Source organism: Neophocaena asiaeorientalis, unplaced genomic scaffold (genome assembly GCF_003031525.2).
Source record: "Neophocaena asiaeorientalis asiaeorientalis breed wild unplaced genomic scaffold, Neophocaena_asiaeorientalis_V1.1 scaffold138, whole genome shotgun sequence".
Lineage (NCBI taxonomy): Eukaryota > Metazoa > Chordata > Mammalia > Artiodactyla > Phocoenidae > Neophocaena > Neophocaena asiaeorientalis.
The window spans coordinates 4,053,590-4,079,070 of NW_020172632.1; the positions used below are offsets into that span (position 1 = coordinate 4,053,590).

Here is a 25,481-nt window from a genome sequence, read left to right on the forward strand (position 1 = left end):
TATATATATAAAGTATCTATTACATAAGCTAAGCAGTAGGGATTAACAGTGAGCAAGCAAATAGTCCCTATGATTAAGAAGTACATAGTCTAGTGAGATATCCAAATAAAACAGACAATTATGCTATGACAAGTGTAAATTTTAAAAACTATGTAAGATAGACTCTTAAATAAGATTTGATAGGTATGAGGGTTGGGAAGGGGAAGGCTTCCAGAGGAAATAACATCTAAGGTGAGATCTGAAGGATGAGGAGGAGTTGATCAGGCAAAGGAGATGAAGAGGTAGGAATGATTTCAAGAAACATCTCAAAAACAGAAGAATAAAAATGAGAAGAAAAATCTCAGGTTTCTAGCTTGAGTGACAATAAATGGTGATGTCACTGAGAAAGGGAAATAAAAGAGACAAGGATAGTGGTCAGGGGAAAATTAGGAAGTCAGGTCCTACTGAACATTCAGATGAAAACACTAGTTGGGCAATGAAAAATATAGGTGTTCAGCTCAGGTGAGAGATCCAGGTATTTGATAAGATTATTTTAAAACCACTGCTTTCCCTTAAGTTAAAAATATTATACTAATTTAATCTGGTCTATATAATTAAATCCCTATATAACAAATGTTGAAGGAATCATATAAAAAATTTAAAGAGACAAATGACACAGAAAGTCATCCTGCCTCAAGCTCCCAATGTCCTATATTTTCAACTAGAAACAATTTGGTGAACTAGGGAAGAAAACATCTCATTTTCTGACTGATAACAAAGAACATTCTTTACCCAACCAACTCTTGAGGTTATATATAGTTTTTTATATCTCCATTGATTTTCAACGCTCATAACAAATTATTATTCTAAGAAACATTCCTGGGGCTTCCCTGGTGGCAGAGTGGTTAAGAATCCACCTGCCAATGCAGGGGACACGGGTTCAAGCCCTGGTCCGGGAAGAGCCCACATGCCACGGAGCAACTAAGCCCGTGCTCCACAACTACTGAGCCTGTGCTCTAGAGCCCGTGAGCCACAACTACTAAGCCCGCATGTCACAACTACTGAAGCCTGTGAGCTTAGAGCCCACACACCACAACGAAGAGTAGCCCCTGCTTGCCACAGCTAGAGAAAGCCCGCATGCAGCAACGAAGACCCAACGCTGCCAAAAGTAAATAAGTAAATAAAATAAACATTCCTCTCTTCATTATGCTTTTCCGTGTTTTCCAAATTTTTATGAGTATGTATTATAACTATCACTGAGGGGGAAAAAGCAAATCTTGTAAAGCACCATATTCATTACATTCTCATTACAGTACCATATTATGTACATCGTTTATTTGCAGGTTTGATCCCTGGACTAAAATTAAATATCTTCATCTGAAAACCAAACAAATAAGAAGGAGCTAATCTTCTGTCAGATGACAATTTAGTAAAAGCCACAAATAAAATCTGTTTAAATTCTTTTTTCCTATTTTGTAGTTACACACGTCACTGCCTGATAGATTAATAAAAGATTTAAAGGCTAAAGAGTAATACCATTGCACAGAAAAAATAGTCATTCACAGTAACAAAAGCCAAGGTTTATAACGTAATGTGTTAAAGGCTTGGTGGTAGTGACTTAATACAACCATTTACAAAACTGAATTTTAACAACCATAATTTTAGCATGGATAGATGAGCCTTATTATGACATTACTGAAGTTGACAGATGATGGAAGTTTGCCTACACTGTAGATTTGACCTAAAATAAAAGCCTAGGGAAAATATTTTCACAAGTGTCAAGTATTACACATTTATAAACTGTGACTACAATTTAAAACTTAATAAGGTTTTGAAGCACTATGATTGTCTTAATAAGACAGTCACAAAATGTTAGATTTTTTTTTTATGTGTTTAGCTGTAATTCACTATGTAAGACTGCCACTAGTACAACTTAACATTATGGTAACTAGAAGTTAGTGAAAGCTCAGTTTATCAAAATGTAACTAATACAGTAAGTCCCTTACATACGAACAAGTTCCATTCCGAGAGCACATACATTAAATTCCAATTTGTTCGTAAGACCAACGAAGTTAGCCTGGGTATCCAACTAACACAATCGGTTATATAATACTGTACTATAACAAGTTTATAATACTTTTCACACAAATAATACATAAAAAACAAAAAAAAACACGAAAAATAAAACATTTTTAATCTTACAGTACAGTACCTTGAAAAGTACAGTAGTACAGTAAAACAGCTGGAATACAGGGGCTGTTGGCAGTACCAGCTACATCACTGCTGCTTTTACACTTGCTTCCAGACATCCTGGGCTTGAAGTAAAGATACTGTACTACTGTACTCTATAAGTACTGTAAAGTACACAAAAGCACAACCACTTGTAGAGGATGCACACACGTGTCAATGTACGCCAGACACGTGAACTAACTTATGCGACTGGACATGTGAACACATGTTCACATCTTTGAAAGTTCGCAACTTGAAGGTTTGTATGTAGGGGACTTACTGTATTACAAGTGTTTGTATCAGCAAGAACATTTTATGTACGATGCTCTACTTCCTATTAAAACTCATCATAAAAACATTTCATAAGTAAAATGACTACTGTTGAAATCAAGCAAGCCCTAGAATACTGGGGTATGTGTCTATTTTCATAGGCTTGAGAGGCACAGATGACAAGTATTTTCAAATCTAGATACTATTTTTTTTAATTATTTATTTTTGGCTGTGTTGGGTCTTTGTTTCTGTGCGAGGGCTTTTCTCTAGTTGCGGCGAGCGGGGCCCACTCTTCATCGCGGTGTGCGGGCCTCTCACTATCACGGCCTCTCGTTGCGGAGCACAGGCTCCAGATGCACAGGCTCAGTAGTTGTGGCTCATGGGCCTAGTTGCTCTGGGGCATGTGGGATCCTCCCAGACCAGGGCTCGACCCGTGTCCCCTGCATTGGCAGGCAGACTCTCAACCACTGCGCCACCAGGGAAGCCCCAAATCTAGCTATTAAATGCACATTTCTCACAAGGCAAGCAAAAATGCTAATGGACCGTTTATAGACCATATGAAATGAAGTCTATACACCATTATAGACTGAGTAATCAAATATTTACTTTTTTTTCAAACCAAAGTAAAAATGTTCTAAATCTTAATGAAAAGCTGTCTTATATAATAGAAAAAAATGTAGAACTAGAACTATACAACCAGGTTTGGGTGCCAGCCAGCACTTTTGCTGACCTGATGTATGACTTTGATTTTTTTCCCCCACGAGTAAAAAAGAAATTGGATTATGTAATCTCCAAGGGTTTGTTTTCGTTTGTTTGTTTTTTGATTCCAATACTAAAAGCTTTATGTAATCGGCAAAGGCCAATTTTTGAGCTGGAAATAGACTTTGGTAGAATTCAGTAGAAGGCAGGTAAGTCAAAACTAAACAATCCCGTTTAAAAAGGTGCCCAGACTAAGGTTACAGAATGTCAAGACATACTGTTCAAATTGGCAGATGATACTAAGGGCAATCACTGAAATTACTGTGGATTTGAAGCTATACTGCTTTCTATAGACATTTACTCTCAGAATTCATTCCCCTTCTGGCAGAATTTTCATGTGGGGATACCCCCTCCTCCATGTGGTCCCGGTGGCAAACTTGCCACCCCCCCTCCAACCCTGCAGCCCAGGACAGAGCTCATGACAAATCAGCAAACAATACAACCTTGGCCACTGACTGTTTCAGTATGTAAGACCCTAAACCAGTCCAATCAGATTGAATTTTATGATTTGTTCAGGAACCGCCACAAGAGAGTAACTCCACTAGATCTGAAATAATAGGTACATGAGACTCAGATGTGCAATAACCCCCTTGACAACATAACAGGAAAGCCTATCTGAGAATGGAACCATGCAGTGGAAGTGGAAACAAGAAATGGAGAGAGCAAGAGAACTGATTATATCTTTTGAGCCCCAGTACGAAGCTATGCTTTAAGCCATCCCTACCTCTAGGAGGTCTTAGTTTCACAAGTAAATAAATTCACTCTCACTTAATCTGGGTTGAGTTCTTTCTTGCAACTGAAAAAAATCATAATTAAGTTTCTCTACAATAATCTCAATGTAGTCTCATGGATGAGGAAAGATCTTTCCCAAGTTCTTGCCATATAACCCAGCTAAATCATTTAATCCCCTTATGTCTCAATATCATCAACAAAATAAAGTATCAGCCATTATCTGCTTTAAAGTGTTGTGAAGGTTAAAAAAAAATGTTTCTGTAAGTAAAATGATATTTAAATCCAATGCCCTGTAGATGGAAAAATGGTCTCACTTTTTAAAAAGTAATTTTAGGAGGTCATTTTTACAATGAGTATTACTATAAAAAGTTTCTAGGGAACAAGGGAATTAGGAAATACCAATAGGACCTGCTGTATTTAGATTCAAATCTAATTGTATTCAAGCCTGTTTCTACATAGTACGTGAGTATAAAAAAGAAACTCCAAATCAAGCAGTCCTGAGATTAGGTATTAGTTCTATTGCTTACAGGTTTGTATGACTTTGGGTAAAATAACCTCTCAAAGCATCTTAACTCCGTACCTATAAAACAGAACAGTAATATCTATCTCAAGTTACAAGGTTTTTGTGAGGATCAAATGAGATAACAAGTTATGAAAGCTCTTGGCATGGTGTCTGCATTTAACATACCTTCCATACAATGTATTAAATAATAATTTTTTCCTATTGTTATTCAAATGTCTGAAGTTGGAGGAAAACTGTATTTCAGAGGAAAGGGAGGGGCAAATTAGGAGTTTGGGACTAACATATACACACTACTCTATATAAAATAGATAACCAACAAGCACCTACTATATACCACAGGGAACTACACTCAATATTTTGTAATAACCTATAAGGGAAAAGAATCTGAAAAAGAATAGGTATATATATGTAAAACTGAACCACTTTGCTGTACACCTGAAACTAACACAACATTGTAAATCAACTATACTTCAACAAAAATAAAATAAATTTTTTAAAAACTTCAAAAAAAAAAAACTGTACTCCATTCATTCCAAGATATGATACCTATTTCACTGTCCAAAATCAAATAGTACCTTATAGTTGTTGGAATGCCATTGTTTATTTGGCAGTGTTTTCTTTTTTCAGTGCTACATAATAGTGCATCCTGCAGTTAAAGGTTGCCTTAGATTTATTTCTTTTTTAAAACACATTATTGGAGAATAATTGCTTTACAATGGTGTGTTAGTTTGTGCTTTGTAACAAAGTGAATCAGCCATACATATACATATATTCCCATATCTCCTCCCTCTTGTGTCTCCCTCCTACACCTCTAGGTGGTCACAATGCACCGAGCTGATCTCCCTGTGGCTGCTTCCCACTAGCAATCTATTTTACATTTAGTAGTGTATATATGTCCATGTTCATGCCACTCTCTCACTTCATCCCAGCTTACCCTTCCCCCTCCCCGTGCCCTCAAGTACATTCTCTATGTCTGCATCTTTATTCCTGTACTGCTGGTAAGTTCTTCAGAACCCTCTTTTTTTTTTTTTAAGATTCCTTATATGTGTTAGCATACAGTATTTGTTTTTCTCTTTCTGACTTACTTCACTCTGTATGACAGACTCTAGGTCCATCCACCTCCCTACAAATAACTCAATTTTGTTCCGCTTTATGGTTGAGTAATATTCCATTGTATACATGTGCCACATCTTCTTTATCCATTCATCTGTCAATGGACATTTAGGTTGTTTCCATGTCCTGGCTATTGTAAACTGTGCTGCAGTAAATATTGTGGTACATGTCTCTTTTAGAATTATGGTTTTCTCAGGGTATATGCCCAGTAGCAGGACTGCTGGGTCATATGGTAGTTCTATTTTTAGTTTTTTAAGGAACCTCCATACTGTTCTCCATAGTGGTTGTATCAATTTACATTCCTACCAATAGTGCAGGAGGGTTCCCTTTTCTCCACACCCTTTCCAGCATTTACTGTTTCTAGATTTTTTGATAATGGCCATTCTGACTAGTGTGAGGTGATACCTCATTGTAGTTTTTTATGTGCATTTCTCTAATAATTAGTGATGCTGAGCATCTTTTCATGTGCCTCTTGGCCATCTGTATGTCTTCTTCGGTAAAATACCTATTTAGGTCTTCTGCCCATTTTTTAATTGTACTGTTTGTTTCTTTGATATTGAGCTCCATGAGCTGTTTGTATATATCAGAAATTAATCCTTTGTCTGCTGCTTCGTTTGCAAATATTTTCTCCCATTCTGAGGGTTGTCTTTTCATCTTGTTTATGGTTTCCTTTGCTGTGCAAAAGCTTTTAAGTTTCATTATGTCCCATTTGTTTATTTTTGTTTTTATTTTCATTACTCTAAGAGGTGGGTCAAAAAAGATCTTGCTGTGGTTTATGTCAGAGAGTTTTTCCTATGTTTTCCTCTATGAGTTTTATAGTGTCTGGTCTTACATTTAGGTCTTTAATCCATTTGGAGTTTATTTTTGTGTATGGTGTTAGGTAGTGTTCTAATTTCATTCTTTCACATGTAGCTGTCCAGTTTTCCCAGCACCATTTACTGAAGAGGCTGTCTTTTCTCCATTGTATGTTCTTGCTTCCTGTGACGTAAATTAGGTGACCATATATGTATGGGTTTATCTCTGGGCTTTCTATTTGCCTTAGATTTAATAAGGTACACCGATTCCCATTTTAAGAACCATAGTACTTAACCAACTAAAGTAGTACTTACCCAAGATATACATTAGAAACAGAAAGGAGTGTGTGGATGTATTTATATAATCAGGTATAATTTTACTTTACATACCTCTGTAGGTCAACTATTTCATTGTTAAGGGTATCTAGCTCCTTAATAGCAGAGAAATCTGCGACAGGACTTGATCCTATGATGTTCTAAAAACAAAGAGTTCACAATTATAACATTATTACTATAAAATTCCATGCGGCAAAGCATTAAAAATGTTTAAAAGCACTATATGGATACATATTTTATGGTATTACTAACACTTTTAATTCACTTAAGAAAACCCTATCTAGTGCAATTTTACACACACACACACACACACACACAGGCAGTTATATACTAAGACATTTTCCCTTAAACTCTCTAAAAGCTGTTGTTCTGTAATATATACCACCACTTGAGATCCCAATGTCTTCGTCGTGTGATCTTAGCCTGTCTAGAATGTTGCAGTAAAGCAGATATCAGATTTATAAACTAATTCCTCCACTGAAGCATAAATTTCTTGGGGAGGTGAATTGTGATTTATTTGTATTTGTATTAAATAAATGGTGGTTGATTTTATTTAATTCAACATTTACTTTTATTAAATACTTTCAGTGTCTATTTAAAGTAAAACCAACTGCTCAGCATGTTCCATAGTAAATATTAATATCACCATACATGAAACTGTCTTATATGACATCTTTTACATATGGTTTTCTTTCAGTAATGGAGGTGTCAAGATTATTCTCTGAATGGTATTTGTATTTAGAAAACCTAGCTGGGCTTATTCTGGGCTCTGCTGTTTTACTAGCTGCATGATCTTCACTGCAAAACAGGGAAATAATCTCTGCCCTGCCCTCTTTAAAAATTAAATAAACATTGCATATGAAGTCCCTCTACAAACTTTATGATATTTTATAAATGTAAGCTATTATTATACTTAACTTCCTCAACAGAATATGCTCTTGAAAGTTGGAAAGGCTCCCAATGACTTGCTTCCACCCTGGCTCAGTCCCCTTTGTGAACCATTTTTGATGCCTTATATAGCTGGCTGAAGTCAAGGCAAAAAGATAACTGCTCCTTCAAACACTTGACCTACACCCAATGCTACAACCAAACTGACAAATAACAGGATGATCATCATCAGGAAATGTTAAAACTGAGGCCTAAATATGTAAAACTAAGATATATTGAGGACCTTATTAGCAGAACATAAAACTTAGTATTATACTTATGTTGCTGTGAACTTAAGGTATGTCACCAACTTGCACAACAGAAGAAGAAACCTAAAAGTTCACAGTAACCTATCTGCTCACATTTATATAATGGTTTACAAATTTACTAAGTACTAATCTGAAAACTGGTCTGTAGGTAGGGCAGATACTATTATTAACCCCATTTTAGAGCTAAAGAAACATATTAAATGACTTGCTTAAAGTTGAACCCAGCTAGCTAATAGGCGATATTGATCAGGAGACTTCTAATCAGATTCAAGTGCTATTTCACATTATGACCCTTGGCACCTGCATATTAAGATCATTTAGGTAAATGAAACCATTACTCTAAAAGCCAACTTGATAAACAGGTACATCAATAAAATGTGGCAAATAATTCCTTCTATATTTCTTTATGCTATACTGCATAACTGTCCTCATATGTTTTGTTTTGCTTTGTTTTGACTATCAATACCAAAACTCATCCGTTAGGATTCAATTAACGCTATTCTCAATTTTATATTAATTACAGATTTGTACCAAATATGCCTCTTACTATGTTTTACTATTATGTGTTTCACTGACACATAGACCCTTACCATTCTAAAAAGTCAGAAATTTTAAAGTGGGTTACTGAATGTGACAAGTATTTACTAGGATTTTAACTCTGCCCAAACTTGACTTATGAGCTAATTAAGCCTGGCCAGACAATTTGAAAAGCGAACAAAATGAAAAATTAGTCTCACTTTTATCACCAAGAGTAACTTACATCCCATAAGTGCTACTGAGAAATTTGCTACCAGAAGTGCAAGCAAACCAAGAAACTCAGGACTCCCATACCTGTTCTGTCACTCTAACTCAAAAAAAGTGACTCACATTTGACAGTCTTTCACTATTAAAAATATCATCAAATAAGAAGAGTGAGACAAATAAGTTTAACTTCAAACAAGTTATATGGTAATACCATAGATGACTCCAGAATGAAGATCAGTGTACTTAGTTGGTACTGATAAGTATACTTGCGTCACTCTCAACTGCTGACACAAAAATTAAACTCCTGTTCTAGAGCAATAAAATAACATGCAATCAGGAAGCAAAGAAAAAGTTCGGCTAACAGTATATAAAGTATAAGAAGGGCATATGAAGAAAAATGTACCATGTCCCCTTCTTGCAAAATATTTTCTCTCACCCTGTTTTGTGTATTACACAAAAATTCCACTTTGGTGATTTTAAGTGGATCAGAGAGCTTAGGGAAGGCAAGTTAAAATGCACACAAGGACCAAATGACAGACGTGACAAAAGCATGCTGTTTAGGTATTTTCTCTGCATTAACTTTGAGGCATAAACAACCTCTAATTTCAAAATGTTATCTTGTAAACCAAAAACCGTAATGCTAAAAAAGGCATAAAGTAAAGCTCTAACCTTGAGAGAGTAGAGTTAAGAAACTGACAGTACAAGAAAGGCGAAAAGCAGAGTGCTGCAGAATGGAAAAAATAGTCCAAACTAGAAAAAACACAGAAAGGAAAGCAACATTCAAAAAAGGATTAGTCAAAGCTGCAAAAAAAATGCAGTTCTAAAAAACTTAGATTATAAAGAGAAAAGAGATTATTTGAAAGACAAAACAAATGCAAATTTTAATTTTTAAGGTTAAAATTTTTGGTTATAGATAAGACAACAGTGATAAAATCCCATTTTAATGAATAATACTGATATCTGACATGGACAAAAGTATCTATGCTCTAGTGAATGGACTTCAGTAAATCTACTTAATTGAAAATTCTGTATAGCAGATGCAACTCGAAGTGCCTACTAATGTTACAGAGACTTCAATGAACAAACAATTTGCTTCAGAAAGTTCTGCTGTATGTGTATTTTGTGTTGGTGGGAGACTCAGTGGGTATAAAATGAAGGCAGCAAGGAAAAAAAGCAGTCTGCATATGTGAAAGAAGATGAAACAACACAGTGTTCCATAACTGAGCAGGGGGCATAAATACAAATTTGTAACCTTTATCTTTCTGGGTGGCATCACTTTTAGCCTTCTCTACAACTTAGGGAACCCATGTTCTACATCAAAAGCAAAAGAAATCTCAGAAATTCACAAAATGCTCCCCCCAAAACACTCATAAAGCAGATAAAATCAAGTAGTTACTTAATGTGAAAATAAGAATAAAAACTCTTATATGTAACTTCTATATTTAGTGGCTATAAATTTCCATTTAGTTGACTTAGGAAAAGAATCCAATTTTGACTGTTACTAGATTTGTTAAAATGGGATTTTTTTAACCTATGTGACAAAATTAATGCAAGACATTCTACTGACATTTTAAAGAGAACTCTCCTGATACCAAATGTGTGACAACTCCTATATAGGTAACTCTGAAGAATCACCACATCCATGGTTACTTTGTAGGTCACAAGATACTTAAAGACACAAAGTATGGAGGGCAAACAGCCACTAGAGCATGCAAGTCCTTTTAAAGCTCTATTATAAGGCCAAGATATTATAAACCACAATATTAGGAAGGGTTTCTAGATGAGAAGAGAAAAATCAAGGTACAGCATTACTGAAACATGTAGTTTTGAAAATTCCCACTGCTGGCCAGAACCAAAAGTAGCTAAAACCTGTTTCTAGCTGTTCAGATATGAAATTCGGTTGTATGCTCAGGAATAGAGGGTCATCTATATGGCGAAAACCACACAGACTTTTCCTCAACAAGTTTTTCTTTTCTTTTTTTTTTTTTATGTAAAATTGACAACAAGCAATCATAATCTCCTAGATTTTGTCTTCAAATCTGTATTGTTGGGCTTCCCTGGTGGCGCAGTGGTTGAGAGTCCGCCCGCCGATGCAGGGGACACGGGTTCGTGCCCTGGTCTGAGAGGATCCCACATGCCGCGGAGCGGCTGGGCCCGTGAGCCATGGCCGCTGAGCCTGCGCGTCCGGAGACTGTGCTCCGCAACGGGAGAGGCCACAGCAGTGAGGGGCCCGCGTACCGCAAAAAAAAAAAAAAAAAAAAAAAAAAAAAATCTGTATTGTTTTCTCCAAGAGTGAATTATCAAATGAAATGCAGTAATTTAATTCTTATAGGTTTCATTTAAAATTTACACTCTATTCATAAAAATTAATTTACATATCCACAGGGGAAAAACAAGACCACATTTTCCAATTTTAAGACTGGAAAGTATGGTTGTCATATGTGTAATGAATGGTGGGATAAATGAGCTGTAGCCCAAGGATATCATACAAGGTATTCCAACATATTTATAGGCACAAATTAAACCGTAAACAGTATACTGCTCTGTTTCTAGCCAGATACATTTTCTCCACTATTCCATACAAATCGATTCTGTCACCTGGCATAGCATTTGTTCTTTTCTGTTAATGCATTAAGGTTTTCTTTAAAGTTGTCTTACCTTTTGTAAAGTGGCCCTATCTGATGGTGGAATCATCTCAGGAGTAAGAATGTGAGGAGGATCGATGCCCTTTATTAACTTTTGATTGATTAAGTGAAAAGCCAAGGCAAACTGATCTTTTGAAAGCTTCCCACAGTCCTTTGTGTCACATAATGCCCTGTACAAATAAACAAAAAGAACAGTATGTAAATGTCACAATTACCATTCTAAAAATCCAGGGGAAAATTAATATGACTATGTAGCTTTGAAATAATCACCAGTTGAATTAAAAAATAAAGTCATACCAACTTATGGCTAGCCAAAAACTCACTAAAATGTTAGAAGAGAGTTATTGGCTAAAATGGTAAGAAAAAGAGACTGTTCACCTTGGTGCTGAGCAGGGTCCTCTAATTTGGGTTTCCTCTGTGCTTTCTTACCAATTTCCAGAACCGCTACAGAGTAAAAGCTGTGGTGGGCCGAAGAATTCCAACATTCTCTACTCCCAACATTTTCAACGTTAAAACATGTTAAAAATGAAACCTAAGTTTCAACAAATTTGGTTCATTAGTGGCATTAGAAGGATTCTAAAACAAGCAAAATACTCCATGTCGGCTTGTTTCCTACAACTTTTGAAGTAGGAGGATGTCAGGATCACCGTCAAAGAAAAATAACAGCTGCAAATGGAGATCACGTGTGGAGAGAAGGCAGTAATCTGGAAACCATTACAAAAATCACTTGAAGAGAAACAGCAAATGTTTTATTCTTTTTGCTTCCCCCCCGCCTTTTGTTTTTAAGGTCAGCTTTCTAAAGTCCTGATCTGTTTGATTCATTGAAAACCAATGTGGCCTGATTAAAAGACTATGGGCTATGGTGTCAAAGAAACCTTAAATTCCAGCTTTTCTACTTATTTCTTCTTGTGACGTTGGCCATATTTTTTAACCTCTCCAAGCCTTAGTTTCTTCATCTATAAAGTGGAGATTACACCTATCTTGCAAGGTTACTGTGAGAATTAAAGACAAAGTACATAAAAAGTCTGGGCATAATGGCAAACCCATGACAGCTGCCATTTATTCAGCATAGTGCCTAGCCTACACACTTGAAAGTGGCAGCTATCACTAGCTACATATATTTAATCTTTCTCAGTCTTGGGTTCTTGTTCCTTTTAAGGCAGACCTGCTGTCCTTTGTTCTTTTCTAAGTTCCTCTTTGCAACTATATGGTTCCACTTCTGATGTTTGCTGCCCCTTGAAAACCTCATGATAACTAACCTTGGTATAGTCAGGTGGATTGGCAGCAGGAACACTATAAAAAGCATTTTCATTATATTATCTCATTTAATGTGAAATTCATTAGAGACACTAAAGTTTGTCATTTTTTAAGGACCAAGCGTATAGTTCCCACGTAAAGGTATAAAAGTATACATATACCCTATAGAAAGAATTATACAAGTATACCTTGAAGATTCTGGATTTGTTTTATATTGTTTAAATTTCAGAATTTTGGATTCTCTCTTAAAAACTGAAGTTTAATTAGCTGATATAAACCAATGCTGGATTTTAACATTCTAATAACCATTAACTGACACTGTCAATCTAATAAAACTATAGGTAACCCATTCTCAAGCTTTTGTCCACTATCCAGAAGAAATCATCAGACTTAAATTTTTCTCTACAAAGAATTCTAAACAAAAACTGTCCTACTTACAAATGCCTAAAAATAAGAATCTACAAAACTAGAGTTGATACAAAACCGTATTTGTTTTTTAAATCACTTAAATAAAGTCTTACCAAATATGGGCTAGTAAGGCAGAAGGTAAACCTGTCTTCAGGAAGATTTCACGGACTTCCAATCCAGACACAAATCCATCCATATCTTTATCAGTTTTCAAGAAGATTTCATCATATTTAGCTTTTTCTGCAGGGGATACAACCCACTACAGGAAAAAAAAATATATATAGTATTTCCACCAAAATGAAACAAACTTTGAAGTGTCCCTCTTTCAGCCCATGACAGTAACTTTCACAAATTCTGTGCAATTCTACCCCACTAACTATAGCAACAGTGTGTCACTTCCATCACACCCCAATTGAAATGCTGTGATGAAGAGAAAATTACAGAATAAAAATATAGGTTAGCTATAGGGACTGTACTTAAAGATGTCCATTTTACTTTTTTTTAAGTAATGAGTAAATTCAAGCACAGTTAACTCTTGACTTATGAATGACCACATTAAGATGCGTAACTAGGAGAGTCTACATAAACAAAAGATTCAGATAATTCTAAATCTCCATTTTTTTATAGTTTCATTCCCCGTTCTTAACTGTAGCCAAACTGGCTGATCTGCATATTCTGTCATTATTTTCCTTTACTCAACCTAACAAGAAGCAGGTTGTAGGAAAAAAAAGGCCTTGAACAACCCCAAATTGGAAAATTTGATCCCAAAGAATCAAGAGTTAACTAGAGATTAAACAAACAAAACATCTATCAACTTTGCCAGGGCAAGCATGCCAGATTAACATGGATGGAGCATCTTCTTTCTCCAACTTTAATTCCAGGTAGATCAAGGCAAAGCCAATGAAACATCCATATGACCTAAGTAAGGCCAAATGCAGGAGAGGACTGTCTTCTCTAGGACATCACATTATATAGGTTCAACCAGAGGGAGCTCTGAATTTTTGATCCCTTTGATTGCTCCTTCTATCTTCATCAAGCAATCAACTGTTAAATGCCATGCATTTTGTTTTTTAAAAATAGTCCTTTAACACTGATAAATCTATACCTGTCTTAACGGTGCTTTGGTAGGTAAAATGCTTACAGGTGGTAAGGAGTGGTAAGGTTCCTTGGCTGATGTTGAAGAGGGGATCAACCGCACAGAGCCTGATATACTGACCGTTTTCCTCTTAGAAGGTGGCACCAAGGCTGGAGGCAAGGACACTGGCACAGGTTCTTTCTCCAATGCGCAGTATACCAAAAACATGGCCTTCAAAACAGAAGAACCAGGGTCATATATATTAAAATCATTTAACAACAACCACCCACAAACTAATTATTGCTCAACAAAAAAGCACCTTCAAGCTGCCTCAAATCCTTTTATTAAGAAATTAGTCTGGGAAGGAAAGAAAGAGGAAAAGAGGGAGAGATGAAAGGAAGGATGGAGAAAAGGAAATAAATCAAAACTAAGCAACTTTTAGGAAGATATCCTAAGCAGTAAAAACTTAGACACACACCCTTCAAGTAAAGGTCTTGTAATGTCAAAAGAAAACAACCTGGGGAAAAAAATATTTGCAAAGAAAGAATTAACTTCCCTAATATATAAAGAATACTTAGATATTAACAGAAGAAAACCACAAAATCCAGTAGGAAAATAGGCTAAGAGTATTAACAGATACTTTACAGAAAAGTATATATCACAAATGGCCCATCCTTTAACTTATAAAAATATGCTCACTTTCACTCCCAAGAAAATGGCAAGTTAAAACTATATGAAAATACCATTTTCCTTCTAATGGCAAAAGTCCAAAGTTTCATAACACAATTTGTTAGCTAGACTGGGCAAACAGGCACTCTCGTACATTGCTAGTGAGAGCTGAAACTGGTACCAGTGAGAGCTGAATGGTACTTTGGCAACATCTACCAAATTACTTATTTCCCTTTTGGCTCAGAAATCTGACATCTGGGAGTCTATCCTCAGATATCCTCTACCTGCCTGCATAGGAAATGCTGTATGAAATAGGTTTTTAATTATAGAATTGTTTGTATTAGCACCCAAGTGCTCATCAGCAAAGACTGGTTTAAAAAACTATGGTATACCCATACAATGAAATACTATCAAACAAACAAACCCCCCACCTGCCCAAGAAAAAGCAAATCCATGGGAAATATTCTGTATCTTAACTGTGGTGGTACCTTCACAGATATATACAATTGTCAAAACTCATCAAATTATATACTTAAATTGAATGCAGTTCATTGTATGTAAAGTAGTCCTTAATAAAGCTGACCAGAAAAAGAATCATGGAGCCCTCTGTGTGAAAAGATATCCAAGATACTATGTTAACATGAAAAAAGTATAGCGGTGAACAGTGTGTATGTATAATAATAGTGTGTAACCTTTACGGTAAGGGGATAATAATTATTCATATCTGTTTCTGTTTCCATTAAGAAATTCTATGAGGATAAACAAGAAAGGAAGGATAAATAAGAATATATAGAGTAGGTGTAAATGGAGCAGTTGAGGGCAAGGATGGGACTGACATTTTTTTCCACTGAATATCTTCTTATGTTGTACTGATTTCTGAACCACGAGAATGTATTACCTATTAAAATTATTTTTAATTATTAAATACAAAAAACCCCACAAACTTTCTATTTCCAAAAGCTTGAAACTCCAGAAAGAAAACTACTTTCAACCAAATTCACGATATATGTAATATTATTTCATACTTTCAAACAAATTCACAATATATGTAATATTATTAGCTTGGCAATGAGCTAAAAGAAGTGACTAACATGCACATTAAAGGTCAGCATTCCTCTTGCTACAGATGGGAGTCATTTCCTAGAAAAGTGGACACTTGAAGCAAAAAAGCTATGTCAGCCATCTGCTGCCCACAGACAACACAGTTTTTCAAAGTTCAAAAGATATATTACTAAGTTCATGTTGCCTTGAAAATAATTTTCCTGACAAAACTGAAGTCAAAAATTTTTCCACCAAATAAAATAGAAAAAGTGAACAGTATACGGTTGAATTATGATTTTGTTTGTTTTCTTATTATATTGTACTTTATCCTAATCAAAGCATGTCACTGAAACAAATACAGCAACTAAATCAAATGATGTACAAGCTTGAAACCTGGCCAACAACTAGTTTTTAAACTGAAATGTACTAGCAAATGCATTTGCACAGTTAGAGACAGACAACTAAGAAGCATTTCATATATCTTTTTGATGATTTCAAGGTAAATGCATCAAAAATAAACCTAAGCTTACTCATGGACAGAGACAGCAGGGAAAGAGGGGACTAGTTTCACTGTTGCAGTCAATTACCAGTAGCTGTTATTTTTCTTTGATTTTTTTTCATCCTCTATGCTTTTAGGGAGTATTTCTCAAATTTCTGGCCATTAGAATCACCTGGAGGGCTTGTTAAAACAGGTTTTTTGACACAACCCCAGAGATTCTTATTCAGTTGGTTTGAGGTACGGCCTGAGAATTTGCATTTCTAATACGTTAACTGGTGATGCTGACGTTGTTTATAGGAGACCATACTTTGAGAACCAGTATTTTAGGAGTTTCCTAAGGAGTTTTGTTTGCTCGTTGGTCTACTCAGTCAGTTGAACTCCCAGTTTTAATTTCTAATAATAGCAAACTAGGATGAAATATCAGATGTTTGTTGTGTTTTCCAAGTAATACAGGTTTCCTTCATCAATTTAGTTCAACAAAACATTTACTGAAAAATTTCTAGCCAGCAGACACTGTGCTAGGCATTACAAATACAGAAGTGAAGAGATCTTTTTTTTTTTAAGAAGATGTTGGGGGTAGGAGTTTATTAATTAATTTATTTTTGCTGTGTTGGGTCTTTGTTTCTGTGTGAGGGCTTTCTCTAGTTGTGGCAAGCAGGGGCCACTCTTCATCACGGTGCGCAGGCCTCTCACTATCGCGGCCTCTCTTGTTGCGGAGCACAGGCTCCAGACGCGCAGGCTCAGTAGTTGTGGCTCACGGGCCTGGTTGCTCCGCGGCACGTGGGATCCTCCCAGACCAGGGCTCGAACCCGTGTTCCCTGCATTAGCAGGCAGATTCTCAACCACTGAGCCACCAGAGAAGCCCTGAGATCTCTCATTTTTACAACCCAACAGAAGAAGCAGCAAACATGTAAAAAGTTAATTTCAGTGCTATGTGAACATGTTGAGAAAGAGAGATGTGTAATAAATCTCCAAGTGCCAAAAACTCTTCATATAATGAGGATCCAACAAATGCTACTGACAAAAATTTAGACCACTTTCAGTCTAAGAACTTACCTGACAGAAAAACTTAAGACTTAGTAAGGATGTAAAAACCAATAGATAGATAGGAAGACAGAATACAAGGTGAAAGGAGCATGAGTCTACCTCTCCAAAGAGTAGAGAAGGATAAGAGCGAAATTATAGTGAAGAAACCTGGCGAACACCACCTTAACCAAGTGATGAAGGTTAACATCACCAGTGAAGGCATGTGGACATCATGTAACCCCCCACCCCTGATAAATGCAACGAGAAAGATATTCTACATCTGTGGTACTTTCCAAAAACCCATACCCCCAGTCTAATCATGAGAAAAACATCAGACATACCCAGCTAGTACTCCTAGACAATGTCAAAGTTATTTAAAAAAAAGCAACACTGAGAAACTATCATAGACTAGAGAGACTAAGTAGACATAGCAATTAAATGTAGTCTGGTAGCCTAGAAGGGATCCCGGGACATAAAGGAAACACTGGTGAAATGCATTTAAAGCCTAGAGTTCAATTAACAGTAATGTACCAATGTTGGTTTTAGTTTTGACATATGTACCATGGCAATGTAATATGTTAATAGTAGGGGAAGTGGGGTGAGGGGTACTGAGGAAATCTCTGTACTCTATCTGCAACCTTTCTGTAAACTTAAAACCATTCCAAAATTTAAAGTTTATTTTTTAAAAAACAAAAACAAAAACAGCATGATTGGGACTTCCCTGGTGGCGCAGTGGTTAAGAATCCACCTGCCAATGCAGGGGACATAGGTTCGATCCCTGGTCCGGAAAGATCCCACATGCCACGGAGCAACTAAGCCTGTGTGCCACAACTACTGAGGCTGTGCTCTAGAACCTGCTAGCCACAACTACAAAGCCCACGCACTGCAACTACTGAAGCCCATGCACCTCTAGGGCTCGCATGCTACAACCACTGAAGCCTGCGCGCCTAGAGCCCGTGCTCCGTAACAAGAGAAGCCACTGCAATGAGAAGCCCGTGCACCACAACAAAGAGTAGCCCCTGCTCGCGGCAACTAGAGAAAAGCCCACATGCAGCAACAAAGACCCAAGGCAGCAAAAAAAAAAAAAAAAAAAAAAAAAAAAAAAAAGCCCAGCATGATCTAGAAGGCCCAGGCTCAGCCCTGGCTCTGCCACTAACTGATCTGCTTAGAGGAGCTAATTTACAAAATCTTGTCCAACTCTAAAAATCTATGAAAAAGCATAAGCATAAGCTCATTTACCAAATAGTAAATTACTAGATTTAGGGGTCTTCCCTTTAAGTTTGAAAGCCATGGTTTCCAGCTCAATAAAACAAAGAACTATTTCATAGAATAGGACTGCAACTCATCCCAACAAAGGAAACAATAAACTTTAACATGATTATTAGTCACTTCCCTTGGTTCAATACCAATCCCATAATTTTATATACATTTTGAGTTTTCAAACAAATACCAGAGAGGAAAATTTGGCCCATTTGCAAAATGTCCCCTTAATGCCCTGTCAGAGACTCTCTCCTAACCTAAGTCAGAAGTAAAACTCAGGAAGATGTATTTCCAATATCCTTATTCTCTAATCATAGAATTCATCAATGAGCAAATAGAATACCAATAATAGTCACAGATATTTTAAAAAATCAACATTCAAGGATATAGAAATTATTTTTTAAATCCACTTTATTTTTGTGTGTATACATACACACATGGCCCTCTCAAAAGTCATTTTATGAACTACAGAAATGATTCCTGGAAGTAAGTCTTCAAAAGTCATTTTAGTTGTGGCCAGAACACCCAAGGCATGCTAAGGCCTGACCTTTACAAATTCAGTTAAAAAAAAACCGAAAAAACCTCCAAGATATTCTAGATTATGGATTTTTAATTAAACCACTAGGTTTCAGAGAATATAAAAAAGCATTTACATTTGAAAAGAAATAAGGACCGTTCATTAAAGGTTCACAAGGCAAGAGAAGTTATACAAGTTAGAATATCTCACTAACTTCATTTATTCCAATTAAAAAAGTAAACCGACCAAAAATCCCATCTACGCTATAAAAGGAAAGAAAGAATTTGGTTTGGTTAAGAATTTTTAAAGATAAGTCTTAAACATAAAGACTCAGGTTCAACCAAGTTCTGGTTCATTAATGAAATAAGAAGTTACTCTTTTTAAAAATCCATATTGTAATTCAAGAAACCAAATTAGAATTTCTCATTAACTTCATTTTTATTTATTCCCATTCAAAAAATAAACATACACTTTGGCTTTGGGACAAATGCCTGCATGTGGCCACATGTGCAGGAGAAAAGAGCTCCTGTATACGCCCCAACATCTGAGGAGGGCCATGCTGACTTTTATCCACGATGTTTTTTTCTTAAATAGCAGCACAGAGCCTTCCTTTGTCTGAATGCTCCCACATGGTTTATGCTCTACTTTCTCAGGGTTTACCAAAGATGATTGTATACAAGCTGCATTAACAAGACCTGGTAACAGGGCTCTTGGGACCTCTGTGCTGTTCCTGCTGGAGCACCCAGTGAGGAAAACAAGACAAGATGGTGGAGTAGAAGACCTTGAGCTCACTCCTCCCATGAGAACACCAAAATCACAACTAACTACTGAACAATCATCAATAAAAAAGACTGGAAACTACCAAAAAAAGATATGCTACATCCAAAGACAAAGAGGAAATCACAACAAGATGGTAGGAGAGGCACACTTGCGATATAATCAAATCCCATACCCCCTAGGTGGGTGACCCACAAACTGGAGATAATTATATCACAGAAGTTCTCCCACAGGAGTGAGAGTTCTGAGCCCCACAAGAGGCTCCCCAGCCTGGGGGTCTGGCATCGGGAGGAGGAGCCCCCAGAGCACTTGTCTTTGAAGGTCAGCGGGTCTTGATCGCAGGAATTCCACAGGACTGGGGGAAACAGAAACTTCACTCTTGAAGGATGCACACAAGGTCTTATTACCAGGAACCAAGGCAAATGCAGTGAATTCACAGGAGCCTAGGCCAGACCTACCTGTTGGTCTTGGATGGTCTCATGCAGAGGTGGGTGGTGGCTACGACTCTCTCTTGGGACATCAAAGCTGGTGGCAAACATACCCAGGAGTGAAGGCAGACATCTTACTTGGGACATTAACACCAAGAGCTGGCCCCACCCAACAGCCTATAGGTTCCAGTGCTGGGGTGCCTCAGGCCAAACAACCAATAGGGCAGGAACACAGTCCCACCCATCAACAGACAGGCTACCTAAAGACTTCCTGAGACCATAGCCACCTCCAGACACGCCCCTTGACGTGGCCCTGCCTACCAGAGGACCAATCCAGACACACCCCTTGACATGGCCCTGCCCACCAGAAGGCCAAGATCCAACTCCACCCACCAGTGGGCAGGGATATGCCCCTCCCACATGGAAGCTTTACCAGCCTCACCCACCAGTGGGCAGATACCAGAAGCAAGAAAAATACAGTCCCAGTGCCTGTGGAACTCAGCCTGCAAACAAAGGTCAGAACCTACCCCGGGACCAGCTGGTCCCTGGTCATTGGGTGATGAGAGGGGGATGTACTGCTGGGACACATACGACCTCCCCTACAGAGGGCCATTTCTCCAAGGTCAAGAAACATAACTAACCTTCCACATACATAAAAATACAAATAGAACCTTAGACAAAATGAGATGGCAGAGGAGTATGTTCCAGACAAAAGAACAAGATAAAACCCCAGAAAAACAACTAAGTGATGTGGAGATAGGCAATCTACCCAAGAAAGAGTTCAGAGCAATGATCGTAAAGATGATCCAAGAACTCAGGAAAAGGATGCATGCACAAAGTGAGAAGTTAAAAGAAGTTTTCAACAAAGAATTAGAAAAAATAAAGAACAACCAGAGTTGAAGAATACAATGATTGAAATAAAAAACAAACTAGAAGGAATCAACAGAAGAATAAATGAGGCAAAAGAATGGATAAGAGAGCTGGAAGACAGGGTGCTGGAAATCACTGCCACAGAACAGAATAAAGAAAAAAGTCTGAAAAGAAACGAGAACAGTTTAAGAGACCTCTGGGACAACATCAAATGCACCAACATTAACATTATAGGGATCCCAGAAGGAGAAGAGAAAGAAAGGGCCTGAGAAGATACCTGAAGAGATAATAGATGAAAACTTTCCTAACATGGGAAAAGAAGCAGTCACCCAAGTCCAGGAAGCGCAGAGGGTACCATACAGCATCAACCCAAGGAGGAACATGCCAAGACACATAGTAATCAAATTAACAAAAATTAAAGAGAAAGAAAAAATATTAAAAGCAACAAGTGAAAAGCAACAAATAACATACAAGGGAATCCCCATAAGGTTATCAGCTGACTTTTCAGCAGAAATTCTGCAGCCCAGAAGGGAGTAGCATGATACCTTTAAAGTGATGAAAAAGAAAAACCTACAACTGAGAATACTCTACCCAGCAAGGCTCTTTTTCAGATTTGATGGAGAAATCAAAAGCTTTACAGACAAGCGAAAGCTAGAAGAATTCAGCACCACCAAACCAGCTTTATGAAAAATGCTAAAGGAACTTCTCTAGGTGGAAAAGAAAAGGCCAAAATGAGAAACAAGAAAATTACGAAATGGGAAAGCTCACTGGTTAAAGCAAACCTACAGTAAAGGTAGGAAATCATCCACACACAAATATGATATCTAAAACAAAAACTGCGAGAAGAGGAGAATACCAAAGCAGGATATCTGAAATGTACTTGAAATAAAAAGATCAGCAACTTAAAACAATCATGGAAATATATATAGACTGCTATACTGAATCCTCATGGTAACCACAAACCAAAAATCTATAATAGATATACACATATGTAAGAAAAAAGGAATCCAAGCACAACACTAAGGAAGGTCATCAAATCACAAGAGAGACGAGAACAAAAGAGGAAAGGCAGAAAAAAGACCTACAAAGACAAACCCAAAACAATTAACAAAATGGCAGTAAGAACATACATATCAATAATTACCTTAAATGAAAATGGATTAAAAGCTCCAACCAAAAGACAAAGACTGGCTGAATGGATACAAAAACAAGACCCAAATATATGCTATCCACAAGAGACCCACTTCAGATCTACAGACACATACAGACTGAAAGTGAGAGGATAAAAAAAGGTATTCCCTATAAATGGGAATCAGAGGAAAGCTGGAGTAGCAATACTCAAATCAGACAAAATAGACTTCAAAATAAAGAATGTTACAAGAGACAAGGAAGGACACCACATAATGATCAAGGGATCAATCCAAGAAGATATAACAATTATAAATATATATGCACCCAACACAGAAGCACCTCAATACATAAGGCAACTGCTAACAGCTATAAAAGAGGAAATCAACAGTAACACAATAATAGTGGGGGACTTTAACACCTCACTTACACCAATAGACGTATCATCCAAAATGAAAATAAATAAGGAAACAGAAGCTTTAAATGACACAACAGACCAGACAGATTTAATTGATATTTATAGGACATTCCATCCAAAATCAGCAGATTACGATTTCTTCTCAAGTGCGCATGGAACATTCTCCAGGATAGATCGCATGCTAGGCTACAAAGCAAGCCTCGGTAAATTTAAGAAAACTGAAATTGTATCAAGCATCTTTCCAATCACAACCCTATGAGATTAGAAATCAACTACAAGAAAAAAACTGCAAAAAACAAACACATGGAGGCTAAACAGTATGCTACTAAACAACCAACGGATCACTGAAGAAGACAAAGAGGAAATAAAAAAATATCTAGAGACAAATGAAAATGAAAACATGACCATCTAAAACCTAACAGATGCAGCAAAGGCAGTTCTATGAGAGATGTTCTACAGCAATACAAGCTTACCTCAGGAAACAAGAAAAATCTCAAATAACACCTAACCTGACAGCTAAAGCAACTAGAGAAATCAGAACAAACAAAACCCAAAGTTAGTATAAGGAAAGAAATCATAAAGATCAGAGCAGAAATAGAGACCAAAAGAAGAAAAAAAAAAAAGATCAACAGAACTAAAACCTAGTTCTTTGAAAACATAAACAAAATTGATAAAACTTTAGCCAGACTCATCAAGAAAAAAAGGAACAGGGCACAAATCAATAAAATTAAAAATGAAACAAGACAAATTACAACAGGCAACACAGAAATACAAAGGACCATAAAAGACTACTACAAGCAAATATATGCCAATAAAATGGACAACCTAGAAGAAATGGACAAATTCTTAGAAAGGTACAATCTCCGAAGACTGAACCAGGAAGAAGTAGAAAATATGAACAGACCAAATACAAGCACTGAAATTGAATCTGTGATTGAAAAACTCCCAACAAAGTCCAAGACCAGATAGCTTCATAGGTGAATTCTATCAAAAATTCAAAGAAGAGTTAAGACCTACCCTTCTGAAACTATTCGAAAAAATTGCAGAGGAAGGAACACTTCCAATCTCATTCTATGAGACCACCATCACCCTGATACCTAAACCAGACGAAGATACCACAAAAAAAGAAAATTACAGGACTTGCCTTGTGGTCCAGTGGGTAAGACTCTGTGCTCCCAATGCAGGGGGCCCAGGTTTGATCCCTGGTCGGGGAACTAGATCCCGCATGCATGCTGCAACTAAGAGTTCGCATGCCGCAACTAAGAAGTCTGCATGCTGCAACTAAGAGTCCACAAGCCACAACTAAGAAGCCTGCATGCTGCAATGAAAATCCCACATTCTGCAACTAAGACCTGGAGCAGCCAAAATAATAAATAAATAAATAATAAAAGAAAATTACAGACCAATATCACTGATGAACACAAAAATCCTCAACAAAATACTATTAAACCAAATCCAACAATACATTAAAAGGATCATATACCATGATGAAGTGGGATTTATCCCAGGGATGCAAGGATTTTTCAATATACACAAATCAATCAGTGTGATACACCACATTAACAAACGGAAGACTAAAAACCATATGATCAGCTTAATAGATGCCAAAAGAGCTTCTGACAAAATTCAACATCCATTTATGATAAAAACTCTCCAGAAAGTGGGCATAGCAGGGACCTACCTCAACATAATAAAGGCCATATATGACAAATTCACAGGCAACATCACACTCAATGGTGAAAAGCTGAAAGTATTTCCTCTAAGATCAGGAAAAAGACAAGGATGTCCACTCTCACCACTGTTATTCAACACAGTTTTGGAAGTCCTAACCACAGCAATAAGAAAAGAAAAAGAAATAAAAGGAATTCATACTGGAAAAGAAGTAGTAAAACTGTCACTGTTTGCAGATGACATGATATCATACATATCATACATTTATCATAGAAAAATCCTAAAGACACTACCAGAAAACTACTACAGCTCATCAATGAATTCAGTAAAGGCACAGGATACAAAATTAATACACAGGAATCCATTGCATTTCTGTACACTAACAAAGAAAGGTTAGAAAGAGAAATTAAGTAAACAATTCCATTTACTATTGCATCAGAAAGAAAAAAATACCAGGAATAAACCTACTTAAGGAGGCAAAAAACCTGTAATCCAAAAACTGTAAGTATCTGATGAAAGAAATCAAAGATGACACAAATAAAGGGAAAGATATACCATGTTCTTGGATTGGAAGAATCAATGTTGTTAAAATGACTATACTACCCAAGGCAATCTACAGATTCAATGCAATCCCTATCAAATCACCAAAGGCATTTTTTACAGAACTAGAACAAAAATTTTTTTAAATTTATATGGAAATACGAAAGACCCCAAATAGCCAAAGCAATCTTGAGAAAGCAAAACGGAGCTGGAGGAACCAGGCTCCCTGAGTTTGGACTATACAACAAAGCTACAGCAATCAAAACGGTATGGTACTGGCACAAAATCAGAAATATAGATCAATGGAACAGGGTAGAAAGCCCAGAAATAAACCCATACACATACGGTCAGCTAATCTACAACAAAGGAGGCAAAAATACGCAATGGAGAAAAGACGGTCTCTTCAATAAGTGGTGCTGGGAAAACTGGACATCTACAAATAAAAGGATGAAATTAAAACATTCTCAGGACTTCCCTGGTGGTCCAGTGGTAAAGAATCCATCTTCCAAGGCAGGGGACACAGGTTCGATTCTTGGTCGGGGACTAAGAGCCCACATGCCGCAGGGCAACTAAGCTC

General features: G+C 36.9%; 1 protein-coding gene across 3 annotated transcripts in view; it reads right to left on the minus strand.

Annotated features, from left to right (window-relative positions):
* EPS15 (epidermal growth factor receptor pathway substrate 15) overlaps positions 1-25,481 on the minus strand; it is a 160,685-nt gene that overhangs the window by 80,384 nt on the left and 54,820 nt on the right. For 2 of the 3 annotated variants that reach the window (XM_024739268.1, XM_024739267.1), the window contains 4 exons: positions 14,127-14,291; positions 13,099-13,244; positions 11,334-11,490; positions 6,790-6,875 (listed from right to left, as the gene is read on the minus strand). In XM_024739268.1, the coding sequence (XP_024595036.1) occupies positions 6,790-6,875; positions 11,334-11,490; positions 13,099-13,244; positions 14,127-14,291 (554 nt within the window). The remainder of the gene's footprint in view (positions 1-6,789; positions 6,876-11,333; positions 11,491-13,098; positions 13,245-14,126; positions 14,292-25,481) is intronic. The other variant, XM_024739269.1, reaches the window with a different exon arrangement.